Below are 27,690 nucleotides of genomic sequence, written 5' to 3'. Positions count from 1 at the left end.
GTACAAAAAACATTAAAGCTTACTTCATTTATTATGGGAATTAAATCAAGAGCCAGCAGAGACATAACAAAAATATTAACAGAAATGTGCGTATAAATATATTCAAATATTCAAAATGATGACTGTTATAATCAGACACATTACCAGGTACATTTTGGTGCTTCTAGATCTCAAAAATATTGGCAAATAAATAAAAGGCTATGATTTTCAACACATGATTTTAGGTAACCCATTTGACATTTTTTTTTACTGGAAAGTTAAGTATCTATACTTTATTAGGAATTTCACTTAAAATGGTGTAGATTTATCTAAAAACCCCAATGACATTCAGCTGACAGAGCTACAGTTTAATTCCTGGAAAAGTATTTCAATTACTTCTCTCAGACTCAATCATTACCAAACTTGTATACATAAATACATATAAATATACATAATTACACACAACCACACACACAATGAACATACAGCAATGAACCTAGCACATCCAAAACATTCAAATATTGTGATATGGATGCAGTATAAAAACCTTTTTTACGTACTTTAAAACAGGTTATCTGACAAAAACTACAACTGTAAAGGAGTGTTTGTAATGCTATGCGTCCAATGCATAATTAATCCATCAAATTGCCTTCCATCACAACCATATTCAGCAAAGACAAAATTGTACAGCGTTCTGAGAAGTTAGAGACCTTAAACGTGTGTAGTAAAATCTATTAATACCAATGTATAAAACATGTGCAATCTACCTTTGTGATCAGCTGAAAATGTCACATAATAGTTTAGAAATATATGCATTTTGTACAATAAGAACACATAAAAAATTTGTTTCCCTTACCAAACACAGCATCAGAATGTTAAGTGATGCGCTTGCCCTACCATTTCCAGACAATAGCATAAACATACCTATGACCTTCGTTCCTCACAGCTCGCTGAATAACATAAAAACTAAAAGCATGATGCATTGCAAGCAGAAAATATTTAGTTGAGTGGATGGTCAACACACCTTTAAATGTGACTAATTTAGATTGAAGGCCCACTGCTGTGCTGGTGCATAGCTCTAACCAAAAAACAAAATACAAATAATAATAATAATAAACAAAAATAAACTTCTAGACTGGCAGAATATGCTCACTATTTAATACTCTGTCAGACAGAAGTCTCCGTTCCAATGCCAGGTTTTGAAAAAGGTTCCAGTGTTTTATTTAAAACAACAGTAGGGGTCACTATAACACACTTGGGGCAATTCTGTCCAATTTATTAATAACGGCAGCCAGTTGAGTCTTTTCTCCTACTCCTAAACAGAATGGAAATGATGACAAAACAGTGAAATACTTATCCTGTGACTGAAAAATTGGCTTTTGAGAACTGGAAGTAGCTTGAATTTAGTCAAAGAATTCTTAAAAATTGAAATGAAAATTGAAACAAAAGACCCCACAATCTTTGCTCGTTCACTATAAGACCTAATACCCATTTACCATACAAAATATATAATTTTCAAGCCTGGTTTTAATAATTCGAGTATTTGATTTCAGCAGGATGAGCATCCTGAGACTGCTCATATTAGCAAGGCACAAGTGTTTCAGTCAGCTTTACCAGCAAAATATGCAGCATTTATTTTCATGGACTTCATGAAAAGAGAACAGTAGTCTAGCCTTGGCTAATCCGCTGTTAGATCCTACAAGTGATTGTCTGATATTGCAAAAGAAAATTGATCTTAAATGCATACAATCTAAAATTGAACAGTTTCTCAAGGCAGGATGTAAAAAGAACCTCAAAAAATATTTAAAGAGTGTAAAAACACTGTTTACTCTATGTGATCTGGGAACTTCTCAATATATTTTTTGTTATCATGAGTTTCCACTGAACCACTAAGCTACATAAACAGGGCATTTAAGACTCTTAGTAGTTCTTTAAAGGGTCTTGTGATATCTGATGAATGGTGCCTTGAGAATTTCTACTTTCTCTTTTACAATGTAGCTGCATAAAGGCCTTGTACTCATTTAAATTAACTCTTCATGTAGTCAAAATGAGCTATAGCATCAAGTCACATCCAGACCAGCTGAAATGAACTGCCCATAATCCTACATTCTCCAGCATCTCTGACCTATCAACCAGTGTTGTCAAAGGAGCACTTTTTAAATACTTGTAACATCACCAACCGAAGTTGCTGCTCCAATACTTTGCGGACAGCCGTTTTGACCCACACTTACTATACATACATATCTAAATAGCTGTTTCTTCTGACCTTTACAGTGAAATGGATTGATACTCTAAAGTGTACATGCACATGATGACAATAATGAACATCACAAATTAATAACGCTAAAATGAGAAACCCTGAGAGTTTACTGACAGTTTAAAGCTGGGTCCTTCAGCCAGGTCCAGATTTGGATCATGTATTGTGGACTCCTGGGGTGGACTAACATCAGGCTGTTGTAGGCACAGGCATTATCACGGTACTTCTCTTCTATATCAAAAGTCCTGAAGCCTTTGTGCTTCTCAGGAGCAAGGCCCAGTTTCATAAGGCACATACCTGTGTAGACATCATCGATAGGGTAGAGAGGCACCCTTCTCGAGACTTCATGAAGTCTCTTAGCCAGCTGTCCCGAAAACAGGTAACCTCCACCACCCGCGTACGCAGGGTACGTCCCAACAAAAACGCTTTCTGGAATGAAATACTTCACTTTTTTGTCTCTGTGTGGGCCGGCATTTGTAATCACATCCCCTACAAAGAGTTCCTTGGATTTGGCATCGGACAGATTGCTAAGGAATTCTACAATGCGAATAGTGTTAACAAAAACATCGTCGTCTCCTTTAAAGATGTAACTAGCCCCAGGACAGCGCGTAATCAGCCATTCCAGAAAAAGCACATCCTTGATGGTGAGGTTGAAGAAGGTGTCCCTATAATCCCACTGAAGAATATCTCCATGCATGGAGCTTTCATGGGAGAGCATCTTGGACAGATCAGGAAAGTGGTCCTCTGTGGCAGCGTTTCCAAGAAGAAAAACAGTAACAACGGTCCTGTTCGCAACACGACCAGCTTTACCCCACGACTCGCGGATCGCCTGACGTCGATCAAAGTGGGGGACTAAAGATTTAATTGCTAGGAGTAAGAACGGTTGGTCTTTGCATATATGTGGTTGATCGGCCACGATGGGATACGACCTGCAGCGCATGTACAACAAAAAGTCCTTGAAGCGATGCGGGAGAGAATTGTAATCCTTAACCTGTGTCGTCACCCTGAAATCTGGCTCACAGGAGTCCATACTGACAGTGTTGTTTAGCCAATGTGGAAGTTCTACAGTCGTAAAGTTGAGATTTTTTAGGTTGTGGTTGTTGATGTAGTTTAGCTGTTGTTGTTGGCGATTCCAGTAGGCATTACTGGGAACATCTTTTGCCCAGAAACGCTTTGAGGGAATCAGCAGCTTGTTCTTGTCACCACCCTTGCCAGCATTACGAGAGACCTCCACGATTATGAAGATGAACACCATTGTCATCATCAGCATGACCTTCACTTTCCTCCGTGGTCCTTGCATGGTGCCAAGACTCACTGCCTGGACAACAGAGACAAAAATGGGGGTATGTCAGAAAATATTGTTTACCAGCACATCTGAGCAACTAACCAGATGTCAGGCTTGAATTAAAATTCGGATTTTTAAGTATACCGCTCAGCAATATAGGAAGCTTTTCATCAGGGCCAACTTTATTTTCTAAAAATTTGTTTAAGCAATCTGTTTTCCTCTTACCCTTTTCTCCGTTTCATTTCAAGCGTTATAAGACAATGTCTTTATTTTTTTTTTAAACCATTAGTGTCTACAACCACAAAGACAGTAATGGCAACTTTATGTGCTCTCTGTTTGCCTCCCTACAATAAACAAGACACTCTCCAGTCCTTTTCAGAGAACACTCAAAGCAAGACAAAATAGGATTATATTACACTTAACTGAGAAACAGTGAAGACTAAAAGAAAATACAGTCAGAATTAAAAAGATTGAATTAAAAGGGAATAGAAAAGCAATAGGCCATGAAAGGAGGGACTTTACAGTGATTTTACATAGATAAAAGGACAATGGGTCTCATTCACTAAGTATGCGTATGCACAAATTTGTGCTTGAGATGTGCGTATGGCTGTTTTCATGACCAACAAAAACATTCGTATCCAAATGTCTTCTAAATGTACGCAAAAATTCAAGAAAACATAAAACCACCTATACGCAATAATCACGTACGCTATAATCAAATACTAGGCTATAATTATAATGTCTATAATAATGTTGATATATAAAATGTACATGATTATATTTTATATTATAATATTTTCTGTATTATACATTATATTATTATTATTATCATATAAATTATATTATACATTATTATAGCCTAGTTATTTTTTCTACACAGATAAAGAAGATGCACGTAATGACAAAACGCTTTCCTTTCTCACTTTTTAAATCTCTATATGAAAGCTTCTGCTTAATGCCTAATGTAAACGTCATTTAAAGGGAAACTCCACTTTTTTTGAAAATAGGCTCATTTTCCAGCTCCTCGTGAGTTAAATATTTCATTTGTATATTTTTGGAATCCATTCAGCTGATCTCCGGGTCTGGTGGTACCACTTTTAGCATAGCTTAGCACAGTGGTTCCCAAACTTTTTCAGTGTGCGGCCCCCCTTTTCTACGGTGCATTCCTTCGCGGCCCCCCAAAGAAAATTTGTGACAAAAAACTGTTCTAAAACTCAACATTTTAATAAAAAACAACATTAAATAATACAATTTGAAAACCACTGGCTTAGCACAACTCATTGAATCCGATTAGACCACCAGCATCGGCCCAAAAAACAACCAAAGAGTTTCAACACTTTTCGTATTTTAAACTTGACACCTCTGTAGCTACATCGTGTACCAAGACAGACAGAAAACTAAAAGTTGCGATCCTCTAGGCAGATATGGCTAGAAACCACACTCTCAAACTGGCGCAATAACCAAGAACTTTGCTGATGTATGGCTGCAGCAGGCATAGTGATTATATGCACTGCCCGAAAATAGTCCCCTTATGGCGCTTTTCCATTGCATAGTACCCCACGGTTTAGTTTAGTTTGGGTCGGGTCAGCTCACCTCACTTTGGCGTGGTTAGCTTTTCCATTGAGTTTAGTATCACTTCGCAGTGGGAGGGATTATAGACGTGTCGTTATATTTGGGCTGCATACTGCTGTGACATCATACAAGTGAGAGCGTCCTTGTACATTCCCATTAATTTATTTATTTATCAGTCCGCCACAAAATTAAAATTGGCCACCACAAATAGATGTTTGCACATCGCGTTTATAACTACCTCTGTCTCACATGACAGTTTCTGTTCAAACACCCGTGGCGTCAGTCGACGAAGCTCCGCTGAGCCTCAATGAAGTTGCATTAAAGCATAAATAATACTGACGTGCACGTCGCCAATGTCCCGCCACAAACTGCAAGTCTGGAAAACACTTTTATGTGTTCCTGATTCACAACCTGTGGATGTTTTTAATCGCTAAAAGGGTGTTTGGAAATTTACAGCAGAGCACAGATGACAACATGTTTGCTCGAGACAGCGCAAGCTAGCAGTAAGCTAAAGCTAATATTTTACATAATAGGATGACGCCAATGACGATTCTCTCAGACCAATCAGTGATCCACAGTGTTTACGCGTCACGTTTGGTATCAGCTCGGGTCGCTTGGAACCCCAACCGAGGTGGTACGAAAAAAAGTATCGGGTACTACGAAGTGATCCCAATGGAAAAGCTCCCAAAAGTAAGCTGACCCGACCCAAACTAAACCAAATCGTGGGGTACTGTGCAATGGAAAAGCGCCATTAGTAACTTTCAATTGTAGGGGACTATTTTCGGGCACTGTGTAATATCATTGCACCTCCTGCAGCCATGTTACAGCAGCAAAGTCCTTGATTATTACCCCACAATACGAGTGTAGTTCCTAGCCTTATCTGCCTAGAAAATCGCAACCTTAATTTTCTATAGGTCTTAGTACATAATGTAACTACAGAAGAGTTAAGTTTTAAATAGGAAAAATATTGAAAGTCTTTGGTTATTTTTTAGCACGATGCCAATGGTCCAACCAGATTCAACGGACCGAGCCAAGCCATGCCAAAAGTGGTACCGCCAGACCCGGATATCGGCTAAATGGATTCCAAAACGGTAAAAATCAAGTGTATAACTCTAGGGGAGCTAGAAAATGAGCATATTTTAAAAAAAATGTGGAATGTCCCTTTAAATGTAATGAGATCTGTGTTTTATTTTACCATCTCAAAAATATAGCCATAATCAGAAGTTTTGTCTTAAGACATGACTCCTTAGTGGGATCCCCAAAAAGATCATTAGCAGCTGCAGCTCATACAGAACGCTGCTGCCAGAATTTTGACCAGAACCAAAACATCTGAGCACATCACTCCAGTCCTCAGGTCCTGACACTGGCTTCCTGGTACATTTAGAATAGATTTTAAAATATTAATAGTCATTTAAAAATAACTTCATGGCTCAGAGCCTAATACATTACAGATATGCTAATTGCTGCTTAATCAGTGTTTCCTCTAGGATTTTTTCCAGCTGTGGCGGCAGGGGGCGCCCATGATGATTATAAATGTACATTATTTTTTATGTAGAATATAGGCTACAGTAAACTAACATGTATTTTTTATCATTTTCATGATGTCATTTACGATTCCTTATATTTATAGCATACTGCTTTTCTATGTTTGATCTAAACTGTATTTTCTTAAAAAATACGTAAGTTTTATAGCTTCATACGGATCTTTCATTGTAGTTTTAATGTAGTGTGCAAGTTCGTGCTCATGTTTAGCGTTACAGAGCTGTTGCAAAGTCACGCACAGTCCTGTTTGATAATCCGCACCGCTGTGATTGACAGAACACCTGACCCGACATCAGCAGCAATTTATTCCAGCATTCCACACCCGGCCTGTTTGCTAAATTAATATAAACCTTTAACGTTCTTCAGACAGAGCTTAAACACAAATAAGCCATTTAAAAACTGCTACCTATCGGAATCGAGTCGAATTTTGGTCTTGGATGTTAGACCTTCAGTTTAGCCTACTCTTGCTTATTGAGTCCCGACCTGCATCTACAACGCAAATGACATGTTAATATTATTACACCCGTATCATCAAATATTATGCGGTTCACCCGCGGGTACCCTGATCCCGCTGTCTGAAAACATATGAAACGGTCTCACAGTCTGCCTCAAGTTTTTATTACCAACGTCCGTCTCTTCCACGGGAATAATGTAAGTTTCCTTCCAAACAGATTTGACTATTAATGTCTTGCAGTCGCATTTATAAGTAATTTTCAGTGTTTAGCCTTTTGTTTTTGGACAAACATCTTATCATTTAATGTGAAACTTTGTGAGGGTCGATCTAAAGCACAGAAGATTGACTGACAGCTGAGCGGTCAGCAGCGCGCTGCGCTTATAGTAGGGCTGCACGATTAATCGTATTTTTATCATGATAACGATATGCGTGCCCCACGATTAATTAATGACAATCGTCGCGATTAATGTGTAAAAAGACCAAGCGCAAAACAGACAGTCTAGAATCAAGCAATGTGTTTGTTATGGGCGGAGTCAGAGTAAACGGAGTGTTTTTGCAAGCACAGTGGCCCTCATTTATCAAAAGTGCGTACACCAAATTTCCAGCCTACACCTTGCGTACACCCAAAACCACGGTGACTTTGAGATTTATCAATATGGACGTTGGCGTACGGCACGCTCAAATCCTACGCCAGCTCAGGAGGTGGTGTACGCACATTTTGATATAGTGCAGAAATGCGCAAACACTTCCTAACACCACAAAACGCACTGACAAAACTAAAATATATGATATATTATGACCCACTGTAAAAAAACATAGTAATTATAAACTTCAGTGTTTATTTTTATGCAACAATGTTCAATGTTTAATTTGTGAGACTTTACCAAAGCATTTGATTTGTATATGTATTCCTTCAGTTGAGAGCCTGTGCGCTTTACCTGGGGCACGTTCAATCTCACACCGGTGCGCAACGTTTTGCTACGGTTTCCGGGTTGAACGACATGTTTCCTGGAAACGGTGTGCAACGGAATGCAACAGGTTTTAGAAGCGTTTTCTCTCGTTTGGTGGGTGTGTCAGAAATGTCGGCCCAATCAGCGGCAAGATGTATAAAACCACGCGGTAGTAAAGAGACAGCTCGCCCAATGAGTTCAAGTTGGAATGTTGTCTTTCATTCTGGACGGCAAGGTCAGTGACTGTAACATTGAGGGTCTTTTACAGTATTAAACACACATTTATAAAGATTTCATCAGGCTTCAGAAACATTTAAAAAAGAACACAAAGAATGGCCTCTCAGCTACCGTAGTTGTAACTCTTACGTCATCACAACAGGGCGTTCAACGCATCACCGTTTCTGTTTAATAAACGTTGTGCAACGTTTTGTCGAGGCTGAACGCAGCCCTGATGTTTCAGAGCGAGCATGTGAACGGTGCGGTAATATTACCATCAAAGCGCCTTTCCGAAAATTCTGCTCCCTCAGCAACGCTCGTTGAACCCAGAACGCCCTTTGATAATTTGCTAGTTCGAGAATCTGTAAAAACGTCTATCAATAAGTTATGGAATTCATCCTTATACATAAATGTAAAGTAAAAATCAAAGTTAAGATTGAGCAGGAAGAAAAAATTGAAAGGGAGTGCGGAGAGACGGTAAAGAGTTAGCAAATATTCTTCCTGGAATCTGAAGCGGCACATTGCAAGAAAGCACAAGGATGTGCTACGAAAACATGGTAATGCAATAAAAGGTAAGCTAGTTACGTACCATTCGATGATAAATAAATACAGATGAGGTAAGGTAAAATGCTTGTGTTGAATGGAGCCGTAAATCCGATCATGATGACATGCGGACAAAATTATGGCCACAAATTATTTTTTATGCTACTATTTGCATAAAAAATATTATGGACACTTCTTTTTCTTATTTAGTCTAAAGTATGGCCATAAATTTAGAATTTGTTCCCAATATTCAACAGTTTGTTCCTTGGAATTAATTATTATAATATTTCGTAATTACTATTACAATTATTATTAGCCTACTTCAAATTATGAATTAGCTTAGTAAAAAATGTGGATGTCATGGAAACAAATTGTTAATTTGAATTATATCCGGAGCTCCTTATCAAACTGGATCTAAGATACAGCTAACAAACAACTGTATGTAAATACAGAACAACACACTACAAAAGTTACTACATCATTTTAAAATATTATTTAACAAAATTAAACCATTAAGCAGACATAGAATTTAGATGTAGGCAACAGTAAATAATAATAATAAATAATAATTATTCTTCTAAATATCAATTAATAATAAAAAATAATAATAAGAATATTACAAATTGTCATCCAATTATTAATGTGTCTTTAATCCCACTCTTTAAACTCCCAAATAAAACAATTTTGTTTCTTTTCACTTCCCCGGATTCTCTTCTTTGCCGTCTTTCGTGTGTCAATGGCGTAAAATGAGGGCGTGGGGGAGGCGGAGACTTGAATTTATATGGGCTTGTTATTCTAATAACGATCGTTTTCAGCCGCAGCATTTATGAAGGGCAGATATTGCGTACACCTGAATATCAACGGTACGCACAGTTTCATAAATCAGGCGGTGAGAGGAGTGTAAGCATAATCTTACGCCAACATATACGCCCGTTTCTACGCAAGAATGATAAATGAGGGCCAGTCTGTGTTATAGAAATACGTTAGCATCACAAGATTTACGGTTATTCACCTTGAACGAGAATAAAGGCAGAGCAACAAGAAGAAAGTGCAGAAATATGTATGTTTAATTCCCAAAAAGGGTCATGTAGGCCTACCTACATTGTTTGGATATTTCGGATTTGAGGAAAGTGATGCTGATCAGGTAAGATACGTCTTGTGAAAACTGTGATCCTGTTCCGTACAAACGTGAAATATCAAAAGTTTCAAAAGTTGAAGCCGCAAACATAAAAAAATCCCAGACTATCCACGACAGAGAAAACAATAAGGGATCGCTTATCATGTAAATTAGCCAAAGATATGTGTCAATAAGCAACATGAGCAGCAAGGGGTTTAAAAAAAATGATTGCCGCAATTTGTTTTTATTTCAGTTTAATTCTAATTTGATATAAATATATATATTAGAGCCCTGCATTTCAGCCTTTTTACGCCCCTCGGGTCGGGTTTCAGACAAATTGTAACATCACAGTTTATATATGCGGCCAGGCCTCTGGATTTTTTAGGCTTCTCCACCTTTTTATATTTTAATTTAATTAAAAGAAATGTTGAGACATTGATACATTTTAAAAGATGTTTAACCTATCGCACGAGTCCCCTACGCACATTCACAATGCACCTAGTTGCAACGGTGTTTAGCGTCTCCGCCAGCAGCAGGACCTTCAGTGCATCGGGAAAAATGGAGAACTTAATTAAAACCTTAAATACTGCGCATAATCTATAAAAAACTTCTTTCTGTAGTCATGTAAAAAATGGAGAACTGAATTAAAACCTTAAATACTGCGCATAATATATAAAAGACTTCTTACTGTAAAATGCGGTGTCATTTTTTTCTTGTTTGAGAGACTTTTTTCTTAGTTTAACTGTTGGATACACGAATAACCATGTTCTATGGTAAAGCCTTGAATTGTAATTGATGCATAGCGAATGTGTAAGGTAAGGCAACCTGCATGTTTATTTCGTTTCATGTTTATTTCGTTTTGTTTTTATTCATTATTTTTCATTATTTTTCTGCACCCCGCCGCAACGAGCAACAGAGCAGCCTCCCTCCGCTTTTAAAACAAATGTGTTGATAATAAACATTTAAACGAACATTGTTATATGCTGAAAATATATATTTTATATAGATCTTATTGTAGGCAAGTGAAGTGTTGATTTGAGAGGCTCAACTGATCAAACAAGTCGTCAAAATGACGTTAGCTGTCGGCTGCTAACCGCTTGGTCATTATCAAAAACCTTAATTTAACAAACAATAAGGCTCTAAAATGTAAGAAATAAAATATAATTTTGACAGTTAAAAAACTGAACTGCTTTAATTGCTGCAATAGTAGTACAGCTGTAAGAAATCTGTGTAAGGAGTTATTTTTTTGTTATTTCTGCGTGTAAGGAGTTATTTTTTTGTTATTTCTGCGCATTTCTTTTGCAAAATCTATGCGGGATTTTGCGGAATGATTTTAAATGTTTTAAAAAGATATAAGAGAATGGGAGCTGTGGATATTACAAAACAATAATTTTTTTTATAATATAGGCATATAAAATGTATATAATATTATATACATGGCTGTAAAATGTGATAAAATACAAAAGTAAATAGAAGTTCTTCACTAAAAGAATTATCGTAATTTTTAATCGTGATCAAAAGTTTGAGCAAAACAATGGTGATCATAATTTTTCCTGTAATCGTGCAGCCCTAGCTTATAGTCTATAGTCTGAATAACTAATGGCCTGATAAGTTGATAATATGAGTACAGTGATTCCAAATGAATGTCCAAAAAACTTGTACTATGTTAAATCAAGGGTTTGATCATGTATTTTCTCGCAGCCCAGCGCTGCGTCCGTATATGCGCATGTGAAAGCATCCGCGTGATGACCTTGCAACTTAAATTACCCTTAATTTATTGCCATACAGATAAAAGTAAAATAACATTCGAAACTAAAAATTGTTTTTTTTTATTTGTGTAAACTCACAATAAGGAGAAAACCTTGTGCTTATTTAAAATCATTAAAAACATGACGTGCTTTCTGCTGCTTTGGTTTAACAGCGCGTCACAAAAAAAGAACAGCAACTCAAATACTTTTAAATACTTGTCAATCTGATAATTCTAACATATTTCGTGTAGGCTTATTTATTTTATTATTATTTCTCAAAACAGAGACGTAGCCTAATCATCATCTGTTGATTTAAATCTATTTGTGCATGAAACTAAACCCATGGGGGAAATGATGATATTTTAGGATATTTATTTATTATAAATGAGTGAACAACGCGAATCCAGAAAGGAATTTATTTCTTTAAAACAGCCAGTCTGGCAGGGCAGACATTTCGGTAGCTTTATTTATTTTGCGAGCTGCCGCCGTGGGTTTTGTCTAGAAGGGATACAGAAAATGCCGAAAAGTTTAGAATTAGATTTTGAGGTAGGATTTTTAGGATGAAAACAGCGGCTCTTGCTAAATGAGATACAAATACATCCTGTGAAATTTTGTGTTTAGAGTTGGGTTTGGGTGAAGGATTAGGATAAAACAGTGCTCATCCGGCGAGATTTCGTTTGCTGTATCCCTTCTATACACAACCGCAGGCGTGGCGGGGATGTTTTAGGCGTGGCGGCCCGCCACTGTTGAATGTATATAGCGGAAACACTGTTAATTCACAATGACTGCACTTTCAACTCCAGTGACGTTTACTCATGTTTAATTCTTTTTAAATAGTTTTTTTATTAAAGTCACATTTATTTTCTTTTAATTGTTATTTTAAATTCTCATGCATCTTTGTTTTTTATTATTTATTATTGTGATTTCAAATGTCTCGTTTTTACAGATTTTTTTTCTCTTAGATTGTTTATTCATCTCTATGTAAAGCACTTTGAATTACCTCTGTGTATGAAATGTGCTATACAAATAAACTTGCCTTGCCTAATATGACAGTAGCCTTTAGAAAATAATAGGAAAGTAGGAGAGTCTTTTTAAACAATGACTTTTATTATTTGCTTTATTAGAACAACTTAACTATGTTCCTATTTAACTGCATGTTTACACTAACCAAATAGCCTCTGAATAAATACAGTTAAAAGATACACATGATGGAGTGTTTGTCAAAGGATGTGTGTTTGCACTTATGCTACAGCACACACATAAGTGTCAACCATCTACATTTCAACCTTTTTTAAAGCAAGGGCTACCACAATGGATAAAACAATCTGGAGGGCTACCTTTTGATATAGTCTACTCAAAACATTTTTGTTTTACTTGATTTGATTTTACTTGTTGATATGTTTTAGCATTGTTTAGCAAGAAGCAAAGCTAATAGCTAAAAATTAAAGGCAGGGTGCATGATTTTTTAAAAACACTTTGGAAAAGGGACTCGAACCGACTACCAAAACACACTTGTAGCCAATCAGCAGTAAGGGGCGTGTCTACTAACCAAAATCGTTGCCTGGGTTGCGTATTTGTGGGACGGGTCTATCAAAAGAAGGTCTAGATTCTATTGGGGTAGGGGTGTGTTTGTTTAGGTGATTTCAAATGTCAACATTGGCTTTCAAAGATCATGCACCCCACCTTTAAGGCTATATATGAAATGTGCTTTTGAGGTCAACTCACAGACTTTGTGACCTTACCATTGTGTTTTAAATAAAGCAACATAAAGACGTTTATACTTAAAGGACTTGACCTCTTTGGGGTGGTTTCCGGGACAGGGATTAGCTTGGGACAGGACTAGGACTTAGACTTAGTTTTTAACAAATATGCCTCACTAAAACATTACTGGTGTGCATTTTGAGGCTAAACAAAGGGAACTGATGTATTTTAAGTCAGTGCAAGTTGTTTTCAGCTCTTACATTTATTTTAGTCTAGGACTAGTCTGTCCGGGAAACTGCCCCTTTATGTTTAATGCAAGCCAGCACTATAATTAGAGGTGATAGATAGATGCTCTTCTTTAGATAAATCTCTACATAATGTGTCAGCTTCTGCATTCTTTGCATTTATTGTTCTTTTCATTTAATCTGCACATGCACCGACTTGTACCATCCACCTGTTGCTTTGCTATACTAACTCCTTTTCCCACGTTTCATTGCTTTTGCTCAGCAACGCCTGCTACACATGAATTCACTCTTTTATTTAATCAACTCGTCATTCCCACAAGCTTACTTCTTTAACTGTTCCGTGTAGACTTCAGATCCCACATTATGGAATAATATCAGAATAATCAAACAAATATACAAATACCTGGAAAAGTGGCATAGCTGTATTTTAAGACTACGTCTCCAATCTGATTTGACAAGGGAATCAACTGAGAGCTTTACACAGACACGTGTCATGTTATGTCAACTTATCAGAGGTCAACTTAAACTTAAAATAGTAGGTTGAACTGACTTCACCAAGTTGTTTCAACAAAAATTTTTTTACAGTTTACAATCATGCGCATGTTTTACACTATATTAACTCACAAGTAACGCAATTTCAACTTTTTTAAACCAATTTATAGAAAATCATCAAAAGGTTCAAATGAGTTACAGTCAAATTAGTTATACTTTAAAAATTTAAAGCAGCAAAATATTTTTTTTTACAATGCATGAAGTGTTTACCTGTGCACAGATGAGACTGGAGGGTCCAGGTGTATGGTGCTCAGTTGCTAGCAGTTGCTTTTAGCCCATCCTGACACACTGGTAGAACGAGTCACAGAAATGAGAACAATGTAGAGAGGAATCCCCAATCTAGAGAAAAATGAAGGTTTACAAATAAGAAAGCTACAAAACATGTGCTAACCTTCAAAACAGCTAGAGTAAACACTGCACGTTCACACACAGAATTAGGCCATATCTCATCTGAGCTATTTGCTGGACATGCTTGAAATGACAAACACAAAGACAAACAACAGTTTCACCTTTGGGCTGCTCAAGGATCTTTTCACAACGGACATCAACCAAGCTACACAGATTCCTGGGTGCTACAACTACTGTTTGTTATACCAAAGACTTTTTATAGAAGAACAAAGTTTATGGGTTTCCATCCTTACATTCACAATGCTAATGTTATTATGTTAAAGGGGTCATATTTTTTTAAGATGTAAACTAAATCTTTGGTGTCCCCAGAGTGCGTAATTGAAGTTCTATGTCAAAATACCCACCAGATAATTAATTACAGCATGTTAAAATTGCTACTTTGTAGGTCTGAGCAAAAGTGTGCCGTTTTTGGGTGTGTCCTTTAAAATGCAAATGAGCGGATGAAGTGCAAACACTGATTGCAATGATGGTGGTTTGTTGCAATTGAAACTCAGTTGCAATTGAAACTCTTTCTCTCTGTACTTAATGGCTGTGCCGTGGTTGGATAGTGCAGATAAAGAGGGGGGTATTATCCTATTCTGACATCACAATAGGAGCCAAATTACAATGACTTATTTTTTCACATGCTTTCAGAGAATGGTTTACCAAAACTAAGGGGCTGTCCACACGGAGACGCGTATCACTGTATACGTATAAATTTGTTATCGTATTGGCGTTTCATCCACACGGATCCGGCGTTTTGGGAGACTGAATCTGCTATTTTTTGAAACCGTGTCCTGGTGGGTAAAAGAAGTGGATAAATCTGAAACCGACACCCTTGCGGTTTCGTCTGTACAGCCAATCCGTATATTTTGTGAAGCGAAAACGTCATCACATCACGTGTCGGAAGCATCACACGTAACAGCAACAACAATAACGGCGGACTACGTGATTGTGTTCGTGCTACAGAAGCTACTAAAGCCTACTAGCTTTATTACAGAAAAATCTATTGCTTCTGTGCAATTGTGGTGACCAACAAGAGATAATGGACAACACCATACGTTGGTTATGCGCATGCTCAAAGTCTTCTTCTCCGTGTATAGTGTATATCTGTGGCAGAATTACAGCGCCCAATACTTGTCCGGCATATATACTACACCGCTTTCAGTCGGTTTCAGTGGTTTCGTGTTTACGGATTATTTTTTTAGAGCAAGGAAAAAAAATGATCGGATAGGGAATGCACCGGCTTTGTGTGGACATAGCCTAAGTTACTTAGTTGATCTTTTTTACATTTTCTAGGTTGATAGAAGCACTGGGGACACAATTATAGCACTTAAACATGGAAAAAGTCAGATTTTCATGATATGTCCACTTTTATGTTTGCAAGTCGGGGGCGGTCCATAACAGGTCTTTTGGGTGGTCCTTGAACAATGAAAGCTGCTATCATGTCCAGACCTTCTGCCTTAAGTCTAAAAGTCTGCCAAGATATGATTTAGGCCAGAGGTTCTCAACTCTGGCCTTCGAAATCCACTTTCCTGCAGAGTTTAGCTCCAGCCCTGATCAAACACACCTCAGCAAGCTAACCAAGGTCTTTAGGAATACCAGGAAAATTTCAGGCAGGTGAGTTGGATCAGGGTTAAGAGCTAAATTCTTTAGGAAAGTGGATCTCGAGGGCCTGAGTTCAGGTCCTCTGGTTTAGGCCAACATTTTAAACCAGATAAATGTTACTCTTACTCTAAGTCCTATTGTCTTCATATTACTTCACTAGGCGTTTCAAGATATCACTCAGATGTCTTCCACTGAAGTCAGAGGAGTGTGAAAAAGATATGGGGATAAAACAAACACTGTTACCATGGAGCATAATTGCCTATGAAACAAACACCCACACAAAAACCCATTGGTTAAAGTATCAAAAACAAAACTACTGAAGTGAGCCACCAAAAAGGAATAAATAGCTCAATAGATCGAAGACTAATTTCGTTAAATAAAAAAGTCCAGAATGATCTAAGATGCTTTCACAAGCACAGAAACTGCTTTACTAAGACCGGACGCTTAAACCACAATTCAACCAAATTTATGGTTGGGACTTGCGAAAGGATGTTAGCCAACCTGTTGGCTGCTAAAGGAACTTGAGCAACTGCGTACTGGAAATTTTAGAGCAAAAAACTTAATCATAAAACCAGACCAGTACAGATTAACTTTTTTTGGGAATCGATTACCTTCAAATATTTAAGTAAACCAACTGAAATATTTAAGTGTGTAATATTTTAAAAAATACAACTAATACAAACATAAAAGTCTATATTTTATTGTATTTAATAATTAAGTACACTATACTTAAAACTACTATGTTACCATAAGTAGTGTCTATTCAAGTCTCTGAAACAGACAATGTGACTCTGTAATGTGAACGTGTAAGTAAGTGTGAAGAAACTGAGCTCAGTGCTGGAATTGACTTCACACATTTATTTTATATATTATATACAGCAACACATATCCAACCTACACCTAGCTTTCACACCTAGTTTGTGTGAGCCCTCCAAGCGCTCTTGGAGCAGTTCAATGTGTTTATCTGAACAAAGCAAGTGATCTCAGACCCCGAGAAAAGGACCACGAAAGAAATCGAACCTATGAATCCAAAAGTGAACCAGACCACGGTTCGCTTTTAGATTCTTTTGTGGTTCGATTTCTTTTTGGCATGTAAAAGCAATGAGTTCTCGGCCCGCTTCAGGTGTATCAAAATCAACTGCTGCACAGAAAGCTGTGATCCAAGTTCTTATGAAGTTGTGATATGAACAAGAAAGTGATCACTTCAGTTCTGAAAGAGGACCAAAAAAGAAGGTTCACTTTTGAGTCCAATATATTTTGAACACCAAAAGGACGGAGGTCACATTCGGCTAGTTTCTTTTCTGGTTCACTTTAAGTAAACTGGGTTTGGTTCTTTTAAAATGAACTATATGTGAAAACACCCTCACAGGTACAACACAGTGATAACCACAAAACTAAAAAAAAATAGCAAACTCTTATAAATCTCCAATATAAATTATTGTTTAACACTATTGAGTCTTTCTGTTTTCTGCAAACCAAATAAAATTTCTAAGAATTTCTGAGAACTGGAAATCCTCCTTAACCAATTGTGCTGATTTAACAGTAAACTGAAGTAAATTTGCAGTGCCAGACTCTTTCTTAGCTTAACTGGCAAATTGAACTCCATAAACGTCATTACAACCACAAAATGTTTGTAATTACATTTACATTTAGTAGAAGCTTTTGTCCAAAGCGACTTACAAATGAGGTAAACAATAGAAGGAATTATAGTAACACAAGAACAGCAATACATAAGTGCACCGGAAATAGTCTCATCAAGTCCAACACCATATACATACCCATGGGTTAGTTAAAGAATGTTTGTAAAAACTATTCTTGATCTATTCAAAGAAAAAGAAAAGATAGTAAGTCTTATATTAGGAGGTGAGGTAATGGCGGAAGAGATGTTTTTTAAAACAAGGCTGTTGTATTGAAATGGCACCATTTATAAGTTTTAAATAAAATTTTTGAGTTGGCTGGCTAAGTTCTTTGACTCATTTTATTTGAGTTTGTAGAACTCAAAGCTGTGAAATCGTTGATCGCACATAAAAAGTTTAAGTTGAATAGAAACTTTTTTTACTGGTTTGAGTACTAATTTTTAATGAGTACATTGTACTGTTTGAGTTTACAGTGTGGGTAATATCATGTGGTTGTAGAAATGTACCAACAGAGATCATTACAATCAGTGAGTAGGACTGCTTTACATCGTTTCACATGATTGAAATAATGCAAAATACAGAGACGGATGTTTCCCAAACAAAAACAAAAAATAAGTTGTTATTAAAAGGTGCCCACACAATGCAAGGTGGATTTAAAGTTTTATGGCTAGCAAGGATATCACACAGTATTTCAGTATGATTTAATAACGTTTTTTATTTTTTTTTCCATGGTTTTGTATTGTCATTAATATGTTGAATTAAAGGATATGTTCTTCCATCCTGATCCTATTTTTTTAAAACCTAGTTAGTGTTGCTATGATGGCATAAATAATACCTGTAAAATGATTAAGCTTAAAGGTCACTGCCAGGTGATATATTTTCTTTAACACAATTCGCCTTTCAAAGCCTACAGAGAACGGCCGGTTTGGACTACAGCCATCTACTTCCTGCTTTTAATGACGTCAATAGAACAGTTTTTGATTAAACTTCGTCCCACAGAAATACATCAGTTGCTAGCTAAGCTAACAGCAAGATAAGCTGCTATCGAATCACAACACACTAAACAAACTTCACAATCAGAACTAGTTCTGAACATTTCTGAAGGAGGGAATTCTTAGAACAAGAAAGACATCAGCCCGTTTTGAGGACAGTGAAAACAGCGCTATGAACACATGTTATATTGTGCACTGTAAACACAATCAAAGCTTCAAAAACACAGAAAGAATGGGACCTTTAACTTTCATTTTAAGATTACATGTAATTTCGCAATAAGCATTTGTCTTTTTATTAGTTTTTTATTTGTTTATTTGTAACTTATATTGCAATTTTTGTTAAATTTATTTTTATTTCAGTTAATAATTTTAGTGCCTTATTTCAGTTAAGAGACATATTTTTTATAGTTTTATTTAATTATAATAATAGTGCAGTGATCAGTCTATACATTGCCAATACTTGTGACTTCAAATGTAGCAAGATCGTCCAATCAAAGTGAGCCAGAACAGTTTAATATCTAACAATTTTAGTTGGTTTGTTTACACTGTAAAAAAATAAAATCAACATGTTGTACTATAACTTTAAAATTTCAACTTTTTTAAAAGTTATGTCAACTATATAATACTCAAAAACCTAAAATAGTAGGTTCAGTTGAATTGCATGATTAAACTTGCACGCAGCACTGAACACAATGGTTTTTAAATACAATGGTTACATAACATGCAGATAAATTTACACTTGTGCCAGAACCTTTCATTATGAAGCATATAATCACTGTTTTAATCTGAAACCACTTAACAAATGGTTATTTTGTTACCATAACATTGCTTATATGCAATAAAAGATTTCAATAATATAGCCCACACCTAATGACAACAACTTGACAAAAAAGCCAGTTACAAGGTGTAAAAAAAACATTAAGCCAACGTTATGTGCCAATGAGGGCAGATACTCTATAAATAGCTTGAGGTCAGGTGTGTGACTATTCCATTGTTTATGTGAGCGATTATTATTTTCATAATAATTATAATAATAATGTTTAGGGCTAAACTCTTGGGGTTAAGCTTCACCCTCCAAAAAAGCAAACAGTCACTCCGTGATGAAGTACCTGTGCTCAGGTGCACTATGACTGTACATCTAGACATTTATTTTGTTTGTGCATATACCGTGAGCGCTCTCAAACTCAATTCTGCATGCTGGATGTAAGTGACAGATAATAAGAGGTTGCACCTTATCTCTGTATGACCAAACACCCACAAAACATTACATTAAGCACAGTATCCCACAGTAACGGTAAACATAAAATAAGAAGCTGGTACAAACAGGAACTTTACTGCGACCATGGAATTTAAATAGATAGACCTTTAATTAAATATATGCGCAGGAAGAAACTGTAAGACATAATTTAGGCCAACCTTTTGAGATAGATACGCAGCTTGGGGATGTATGCACTGCCAATATAAACAAGGGCATCCTGTTTTTAACAGGGCGTCATCTTGTAACTGTCTGGCAAAGTCTCTTCGTATGATGCTTGTCCAAGACTGCAATTCTGAAGCAGATTTCCAGGAGTAGGATGAATTTCATTGAAGCTATTTGTCTGATTCGGGGGAGAATACTTCCCATGTGGCTTAACCGAATGCAACCGACCAAAACAAAGTACATAAAAGGGCATGAGCTATCTTAATGGACACTTAAAGTAACACCACTGCATGCCAGGAAACCATCCCTACCAACATATCTTATAAAACTGATGGTTTCCAGGACCGGTTTTTGCCAGCTATAGAAGGGTGGGCTGGCAGACATCCTGGGCGGGCAAGGTCTGACTTTACAGTTCAATGTATCTCATATTTGCATCTGCACGCTGTTTATGATAAACTCATTGAAGGTGTGGCACTCTTTAACCAAATTGCTGTGGTTATTTATGTGTGTGTGCGTGTGTATATATATATATGTATGTGTGTATATACAGTGCCCTCCACAATTATTGGCACCCCTGCTTAATATGTGGTCTTGGACTTCTAAAAATTCTCCTTTTTATTTAAACAACATAGAACCCAAATGCAAAAAAGACAAAAATCCAACCTTTGATTTAAGTACATTACTTTGGTGGTAAAGAATTTACACGTTTAGAAAAAAAAAACTTGAAATCATACGTTCCACAATTATTGGCACCCCTGATATTAATACTTTGTACAACGCCCTTTTGCCAACACGACAGCACTAAATCTTCACCTATAACATTTCACAAGATTGGAGAACACAGAGAGAGGGATCTTTGACCATTCTTCTTTGCATAATCTTTCTAGATCATCCAGTGTCCTGGGTCCTCTCTTCTTTAGCTCGCCCCACATGATTTCGATTGGGTTGAGGTCTGGGGACTGAGATGGCCATGGGAGGACCTTGAGTTTGTGACTGCTGTACCATTTTTGTGTAGATATTTTGGATCATTATCCTGGTGAAAGCCCCAATGACGACCCATCTTCAGCTTTCTGGCAGAGGCCCTCAATTTTTATTTAAAATGTCCTGGTAGTTCAAAGCGTTCATAATGGCATGCACCCTAACAAGGTTCTGAGGTCCTTTGGAAGAGAAACAGGCCCACAGCATCACAGATCCTCCACCATACTTCACGGTGGGCATGAGGTGTTTTTCAACATACACATCTTTTGTTTTACGCCAGACACACTTAGAGTGTTTGTTTCCAAAAAGCTCAATCTTAGTCTCATCTGACCAAAGCACATGATCCCAGTTGAAGTTCCAGTACTGCTTAGCAAACTCCAGATGTTTACGTTTGTGAGAAAAGGCTTTTTCCGTGCATGTCTCCCAAACAGCTTGTTGGCATGTATAGAGATTCTGATAATTGTTATGGAGACTTTTGTAACCCCAAGATGCCACTCTTTGATGCAATTCTGTGACAGTAAGCTTAGGAAAATGTTTTACTTCTCTAACCATACTCCTCACTGTGCGTTGTGGCAAGATAAACATGGGACCTCTTCCAGCCTTGTTTGTCACTGTTCCAGTTGTTTTAAACTTCTTAATGATTTCTCTGACTGTAAATACGGGCAAGTTAAGGCGAGTGGCTATTTTCTTGTACCCATTGCCTGACTTATGAAGGTCGACACACATCTGCCTTACTTGAATGGTGTGTTCTATTGTCTTTGCCATAATGACAAATGGGTAAGACAATTAGACCTCTTTGTCACGTCATATTTATACTCCAGGGAAACAGGAAGTCATGAATTACTAATTAGAACTTCCTAGATACCCTGACCAACTTTAGCAACTACAGAAAAATATATTTAAAACTTTTTTTAAATTATTTTTCATAGGAATTGTTACGGGTGCCAATAATTGTGGAACAGGTGATTTTATAATATATATATATTTTTTCCTAATTCGTGGACTTCTAAAAAATTATTATTAACTTGTGCTAAAGGGTATATTTTTCCCAAATTTTTCTGTTAGAGATTATGCTTCTGCAAAAAAATAAAGAATTAATTTGATCGCTTTTAACACATCTTAAACAGGGGTTATATATATATGTGTGTGTATATGTATGTGTGTGTATATGTATATGTATATATATTATGTATATGTATATATATATGTATATATATATATATGTATATATATATGTATATATATGTATGTATATGTATGTATGTATATGTATATATGTATGTATATGTATATATGTATGTATATGTATATATGTATGTATATATATATAGTATATAATATAGTATATAATATAATAATTGCCCGCCCAGGATATCTGCCAGCCCACCCTTCCATAGCTTACAAGAACCAGCCCTTTTCTCAAAAATGCATACTTGCATTTAAACAGGTAAAATGAGATGACACCTTTGGGGTTTAAATTCATTGAATGACATTCACTGAGTCATTTTAGAACTGTAATCTGTCTGACTTAGGGGGGTTTCCACTAATAATGCTACCTGGGTTTTCCTGCTCTAACCATACAATTTCTTGAGCAAAATGGAAAAAAAACATGTGCTTCTCAAAAAAATACTTCACAAACAGGACAAGTCATAGCATGAAATCAAGTCATATTTAGATAAATATAATGCTACAAACTATTTAATTCATGAAACCATCTAAAAGATAAAGGCTTGATGTAAAGACTGAAAACAAGTCAACATCCATATGTACCGAGAGGCCTAAAATCAGGGTTGTGTCAACCTTAGGCACAGAATTAATGAAGCCTGAACATTCCTTGAGAGTTTGTGATCTCTTTCTAATGAGACTAACATTCTACACACTTGTGAAAACACGTAGAAAAAAGATTGAATCTAACTTACTTCACAATCAGGTAGCTACTTTAGTCAAAACCTGTGAAAGGTTACTGTCTGGGTGGATGTCTCTATCTACAACAGTGGCCATTTCTAAAGCAGCATAAATTTCAAAAAGTCTTTTACGTCTTCTTCCTCTGTTTGTGCAAAAAGAGAGATGTTTATGGTCAGGGTCTAGGACAGAGGCGATCAGCAAAAACCTGTCCGGACCGCGTCAGCTTCCAAACCATACTCAAGCACGTACACATATCCAGTAAATGATTTCTCATACAAATGATTACTTTACAAGACATAGCAGCAATAATTTGCGTCATTTACAGGCCATTAACAAATTAAGGATAGAAAAGTGACGAAATGTCTGTAGGCAGGTGTCAACACACACCATGCATTAAAAAATAACTGATAATAATTATCTGTCATAATTTCTTACCTTCAGTTAACAGTTAACCGGTCAATATGAACATCTCTAGCACAAAACAGTTTGTGGAATGGTCAATAAAATTACTTTCAAGCATTTTAGTTCAGTTTATTTTAGGTGCAGCCTTTAACATTAATGCATTTAGAGATCAATAAGAGAAGCGCTACACAAAGTTACTTTCAGTCTTGCTTTCTGTGGCATAAGGATACGTTTTGTTTTTACTAAACTATCAAAACAGGGTGCGGAATATACCACACTGTGATGAGTCCCTTTTGCTCAAACAAGACCACAAAAATACAAAACTGTCCTGTAAAATTCTCCCAGGAATGTTGAATTCACATTAATATTCAGGAATTGATTTCAGGAATGCAAAATACACATAAAACAAAGATAATTATCAGTCATTTTAGTATGATTTTTTATCGACCTGCATTTTAAAAAGTTGGTATTTATTGGGGGGGGGGTTTCTAATGGATGCATTCTGACTATTAACACGTTAAAGAGTTGGATTCTCATGCTAAAAATGGGCAAAGTTGTAAAGAACCATTTGATGTATAATGGAGTATTTCTGTGCTAAATGCACTTTGTCTGGGTTCGAACAAATTTCTGAAAGTTTTATTTGACTACTGATTCTGTTAAGTGCTGGAAGTACACTTCTTCCAGGATAGCACTAAAATGATGTTTTTAGTGTTTTGTTTAATGCTGGCACACTCACTATCCAAACCAAACCATGCCCCAGCACGATTGTGCCCCCTCCCCCAGAAGCACGCACTCACACTGTACTTTTATCGATCAGAGCAAGGGCGCGCTTTCGTCATTAGGATTCGATTGTTTTGAAGAAATCAGGCAGTAAAGTGCTCTCTTAACACTGGAGCCCTCTCACACGCCATCATATTGCTTAGTTGGTCTGTCAAGTGTGCAGCTCGGACATTCACGTAACACTGCTAGACACATCAAAAGGTTTTTACGAAGGAAGATAAAGGTGGTGATGTCTCTCCTTTTAAACCGAGCTCTGGCACGATTTTCGAACACACAGCGCGTTCCGTGGCTGAGCCCAAATAAACCACGCTCGAGCCCAACTCTACCAGGGTGCCAGCCAGGGTGTGATTAACCAAACCGGGCGCAGTTTGGTTTGGATAGTGTGAGTGCACCCTTACAATTAGACATTTTTTCGCACAATTTACTTCTCTTTATAGTGCTGTTTTCACTGTCCTGTGACGGGCTGATGTCTTCCCTGTTCTATGAAGTCCCTCCTTCAGAAATACGTAACGAGTTCTGATTGTGTAGCTTGTTTAGTGTGTTGTAATTCGATAACAGCTTAGCTTGCCTTAAGCTTAGCTTGCGACTGGCGTATTCCTGTGGGCGGAGTTTAGTCAAAAAACTGTTCTACTGACGTCTTTACGGCAGGAAGTAGAGGGCTGTAGTCCAAACCGGCCGTTTGCTGTAGGCTTTGAAAGGCGTATTGTGTTGTGAAAATATAACGCCTGGTGGTAAACTTTTAGCTTTATCATTTTACAGGTATTATTTATGCTATTATAGCAACATTACACACTAACTACGGTTTAAAAATGGGATCAGGAAGAACGTGACCTTTAAAGCCCCCCTAACCTAAAAAAGTGCACTTTTAAAGGTATAGTTCACTCAAAAATGAAAATTTTGTCATTATTTACTCACTCTCATGTTGGTACAAACCTGCATTTAAATTTCTTTGTTCTGATGAACACAAAGGAAGATATTTTGAGAAATGTTTGTAACCAAACAGTTCGTGGACCCCATTTACTTCCATAGAATTATTTCTTCCTACTACGGCCGGCTAAAGTATAAAAAAATTAAAATGATGTTGATTTTTAAAAGTCATAAGCACGCATAATCAAATGAGCTGCTATCATGAATGCGCATGCAAATTTAATTTCTGGGCACACAAACTAATATCATCCTTTCCCTATCCTCCTTTCTCTCAGAGTGCAAAGATGGACAATTAGATATTATTTGGTGTGCAGGAAATTCAAGAAATTATCTGTGCATGTTATGGAAGAATGCAAGTACATAAAGGGGGTGTGGCCTCAATGCTTCTTCAGTAAGCAGTGTGCTGTTTGCATGTGACTGAAGAATGTGCAGGGTAGAAATTAAACTGAAATTGCATTAAATCTTCTTGTTTTAAATAAAATTATGCTGCACAATTTTTTTAAACTACATTTAAGTTCTACAATTTTTCAAATTCCCAGTTAATTACTGTTAATTCCCATGGAAAGTTTTTTTGCAACTTTGCAACACTGGTCGCAGGCGGTAAGTAAAACTGCATCAAATGTTTCTGTTTTGTTGGAAAGCAGCATTTAAGTGCATAGTGAATCATTCGTTCCAGAGTGGGATAATGTTTTTTGTGTGTACATGCCATAATTGTCTTACAGTTTTATCAGAAAATAAATGCCAGTGTAAAATCGGAATCAAACTGGTCTTAAAAAAACATTCCTAAAAAATATTACCAAAAGTTGGGACATTTCTAGAAGTTGAGCTAATTTGAGTCTTTTCAGGGCACAAACTGAATGCATTTAGTTTAAGCAGTATCATGAAAGAAATTAAACGTTGTAATTAAACTATAAAACTCTCTATTTGACAGCAATCATTCGATAAACAAGGACCATGTTGTAGAGGTAAGGAAACAAATCTGAAATCATTTTATGAAATCTAGTAAAAAGTGAATTTCTGCAAATACAATTTAGTTCAAATTTATTTTATAGCATTTTTTTCAAAATTTTGCATTGCTGCAAAGCAGCTTTACAATAAGTATAAATAGCAGAGGCATATGAAAAAAACAAAAAAAATATTAAATATAAAGTATAAGTGGTATTATACAACACTTACACAGGTGCCTTTGATTCACATTTTCTCTGTATGCAAAAGTAGCAATGCAAACTACATGCAAACAACATTTATATACCACAACACCTGAAGTTGTAATCAATTACGACCCAGATAGCACAGGTAAGATGTGTCTGCTAAAGATCTGAAAAACATCTGTGTGTAAAAACATCCGATAAAGGCCTTAGAAAGACCTGTTTCGCATACATTCTGAATCAAAACCCTCTTTCAGACATCCTCTATATGTCTATATGACATCTTTAAGGAAACGTCTCAAGAGACAAGAGACATATTGCAGATGAGCAAACACAAAAATACATCTCGCATACATGAAATAGACATCTCCCTATATGGGGACCAAACATAAGATCGCATGACAACATGACACATTTAAAGTTTAGCAGATTATAAATAATGAGGAGGGAAGATATAGGGAATATTCAATAATATCCAACAAATTTACATTGACAAGTCTTGTCAATACGTTCAGTAAATACGTCCCTGTGTATTATATGGAAGCATAGCATTAACTTAGCCTACACTACAGTAATCATAATGAATTGATACAGTTTGCATTGACACACTTTCACACAGTATAAAATAGACTTCCTTTATTGGTTGTTGTTTTTCCAAATCATTTAAATTTACTGTTTATTTAAAATATAAATATTATTATTTATTGCAATTGCAGCGTTTTTTTCTTAAAATATCAAGTGAAATCAATCACCGTCTCTCTCACTCTCTCGCGCGCGCTCTCTGTCTCTCTCTCTCTCTCTCTCTCTCTCCTAGGTGACGCCAAACAGCTACGCAGACACCTAGCACACTTTATAACTATATAAGAAAAGACTAAAAGACACAAATAGACACACCTACTTTTTACAGCAATTGTCAAATGAAACCCAAAACATTTTTAGTTTAAAGAAAAAGTACAGCGAGTAAAGAGCGTAACTTGTCAGACTGTTAGTGCTTTAGCGCATCAGCTAACATCAAAACTCACCCGCACGCGCAGGATCTGCCGTCTCGCGCTACGCCAGCATACACAACAGAAAGTTAAAACAGGAACACACGAACTTCGCCTCTCTATCAAACTTAACGTTACGTCGATACCGATTTGATCAAAAGTGAAACTTTGGTCGTGATATTTTGAAAGTCATGATTACCTTTCAACGCCAGCTGTGAGATCGTTTGTATTCACATCCTGCCGGTCTCAAAAATCTGCCAATACACGAGGACACTCCTCCCGGTTTCATGTAAAACCAAAGGGCGGGGTAAGAAATCCTCCCCCCGGGGACAATACTCATGCTGCGATCTGTACATCAT

The 27,690-nt window shown here is 36.6% G+C and overlaps 1 protein-coding gene across 2 annotated transcripts; it reads right to left on the bottom strand.

The window, feature by feature from the left end:
- Positions 1 to 12: 12 nt before the first annotated feature.
- On the bottom strand, positions 13 to 27,690 carry b3gnt2b (UDP-GlcNAc:betaGal beta-1,3-N-acetylglucosaminyltransferase 2b). Of its 2 annotated transcripts, none has more exons than XM_055172275.2 (3): positions 27,531 to 27,690; positions 14,372 to 14,500; positions 13 to 3,554 (listed from the first exon to the last, which is right to left on the bottom strand). In XM_055172275.2, the coding sequence occupies exon 3, from the start codon at positions 3,534 to 3,536 to the stop codon at positions 2,346 to 2,348; it is 1,191 nt and encodes a 396-aa protein (XP_055028250.1). In that variant the 5' UTR covers positions 3,537 to 3,554; positions 14,372 to 14,500; positions 27,531 to 27,690; the 3' UTR covers positions 13 to 2,345. The 2 variants fall into 2 exon arrangements, with proteins under 2 accessions (XP_055028250.1, XP_055028251.1); XM_055172276.2 differs by lacking the exon at positions 27,531 to 27,690 and adding an exon at positions 27,368 to 27,519.

This window comes from Misgurnus anguillicaudatus, chromosome 7, assembly GCF_027580225.2.
Source record: "Misgurnus anguillicaudatus chromosome 7, ASM2758022v2, whole genome shotgun sequence".
NCBI classification, from domain to species: Eukaryota; Metazoa; Chordata; class Actinopteri; order Cypriniformes; family Cobitidae; genus Misgurnus; species Misgurnus anguillicaudatus.
Note: the sequence above shows the minus strand (reverse complement) of the source record. Positions and strands in the feature narration are given on the sequence as shown.

Excerpts from the sequence above, each read along its gene's own strand:
- b3gnt2b (XM_055172275.2), bottom strand. The coding sequence starts at position 3,536 with ATGCAAGGACCACGGAGGAAAGTGAAGGTCATGCTGATGATGACAATG.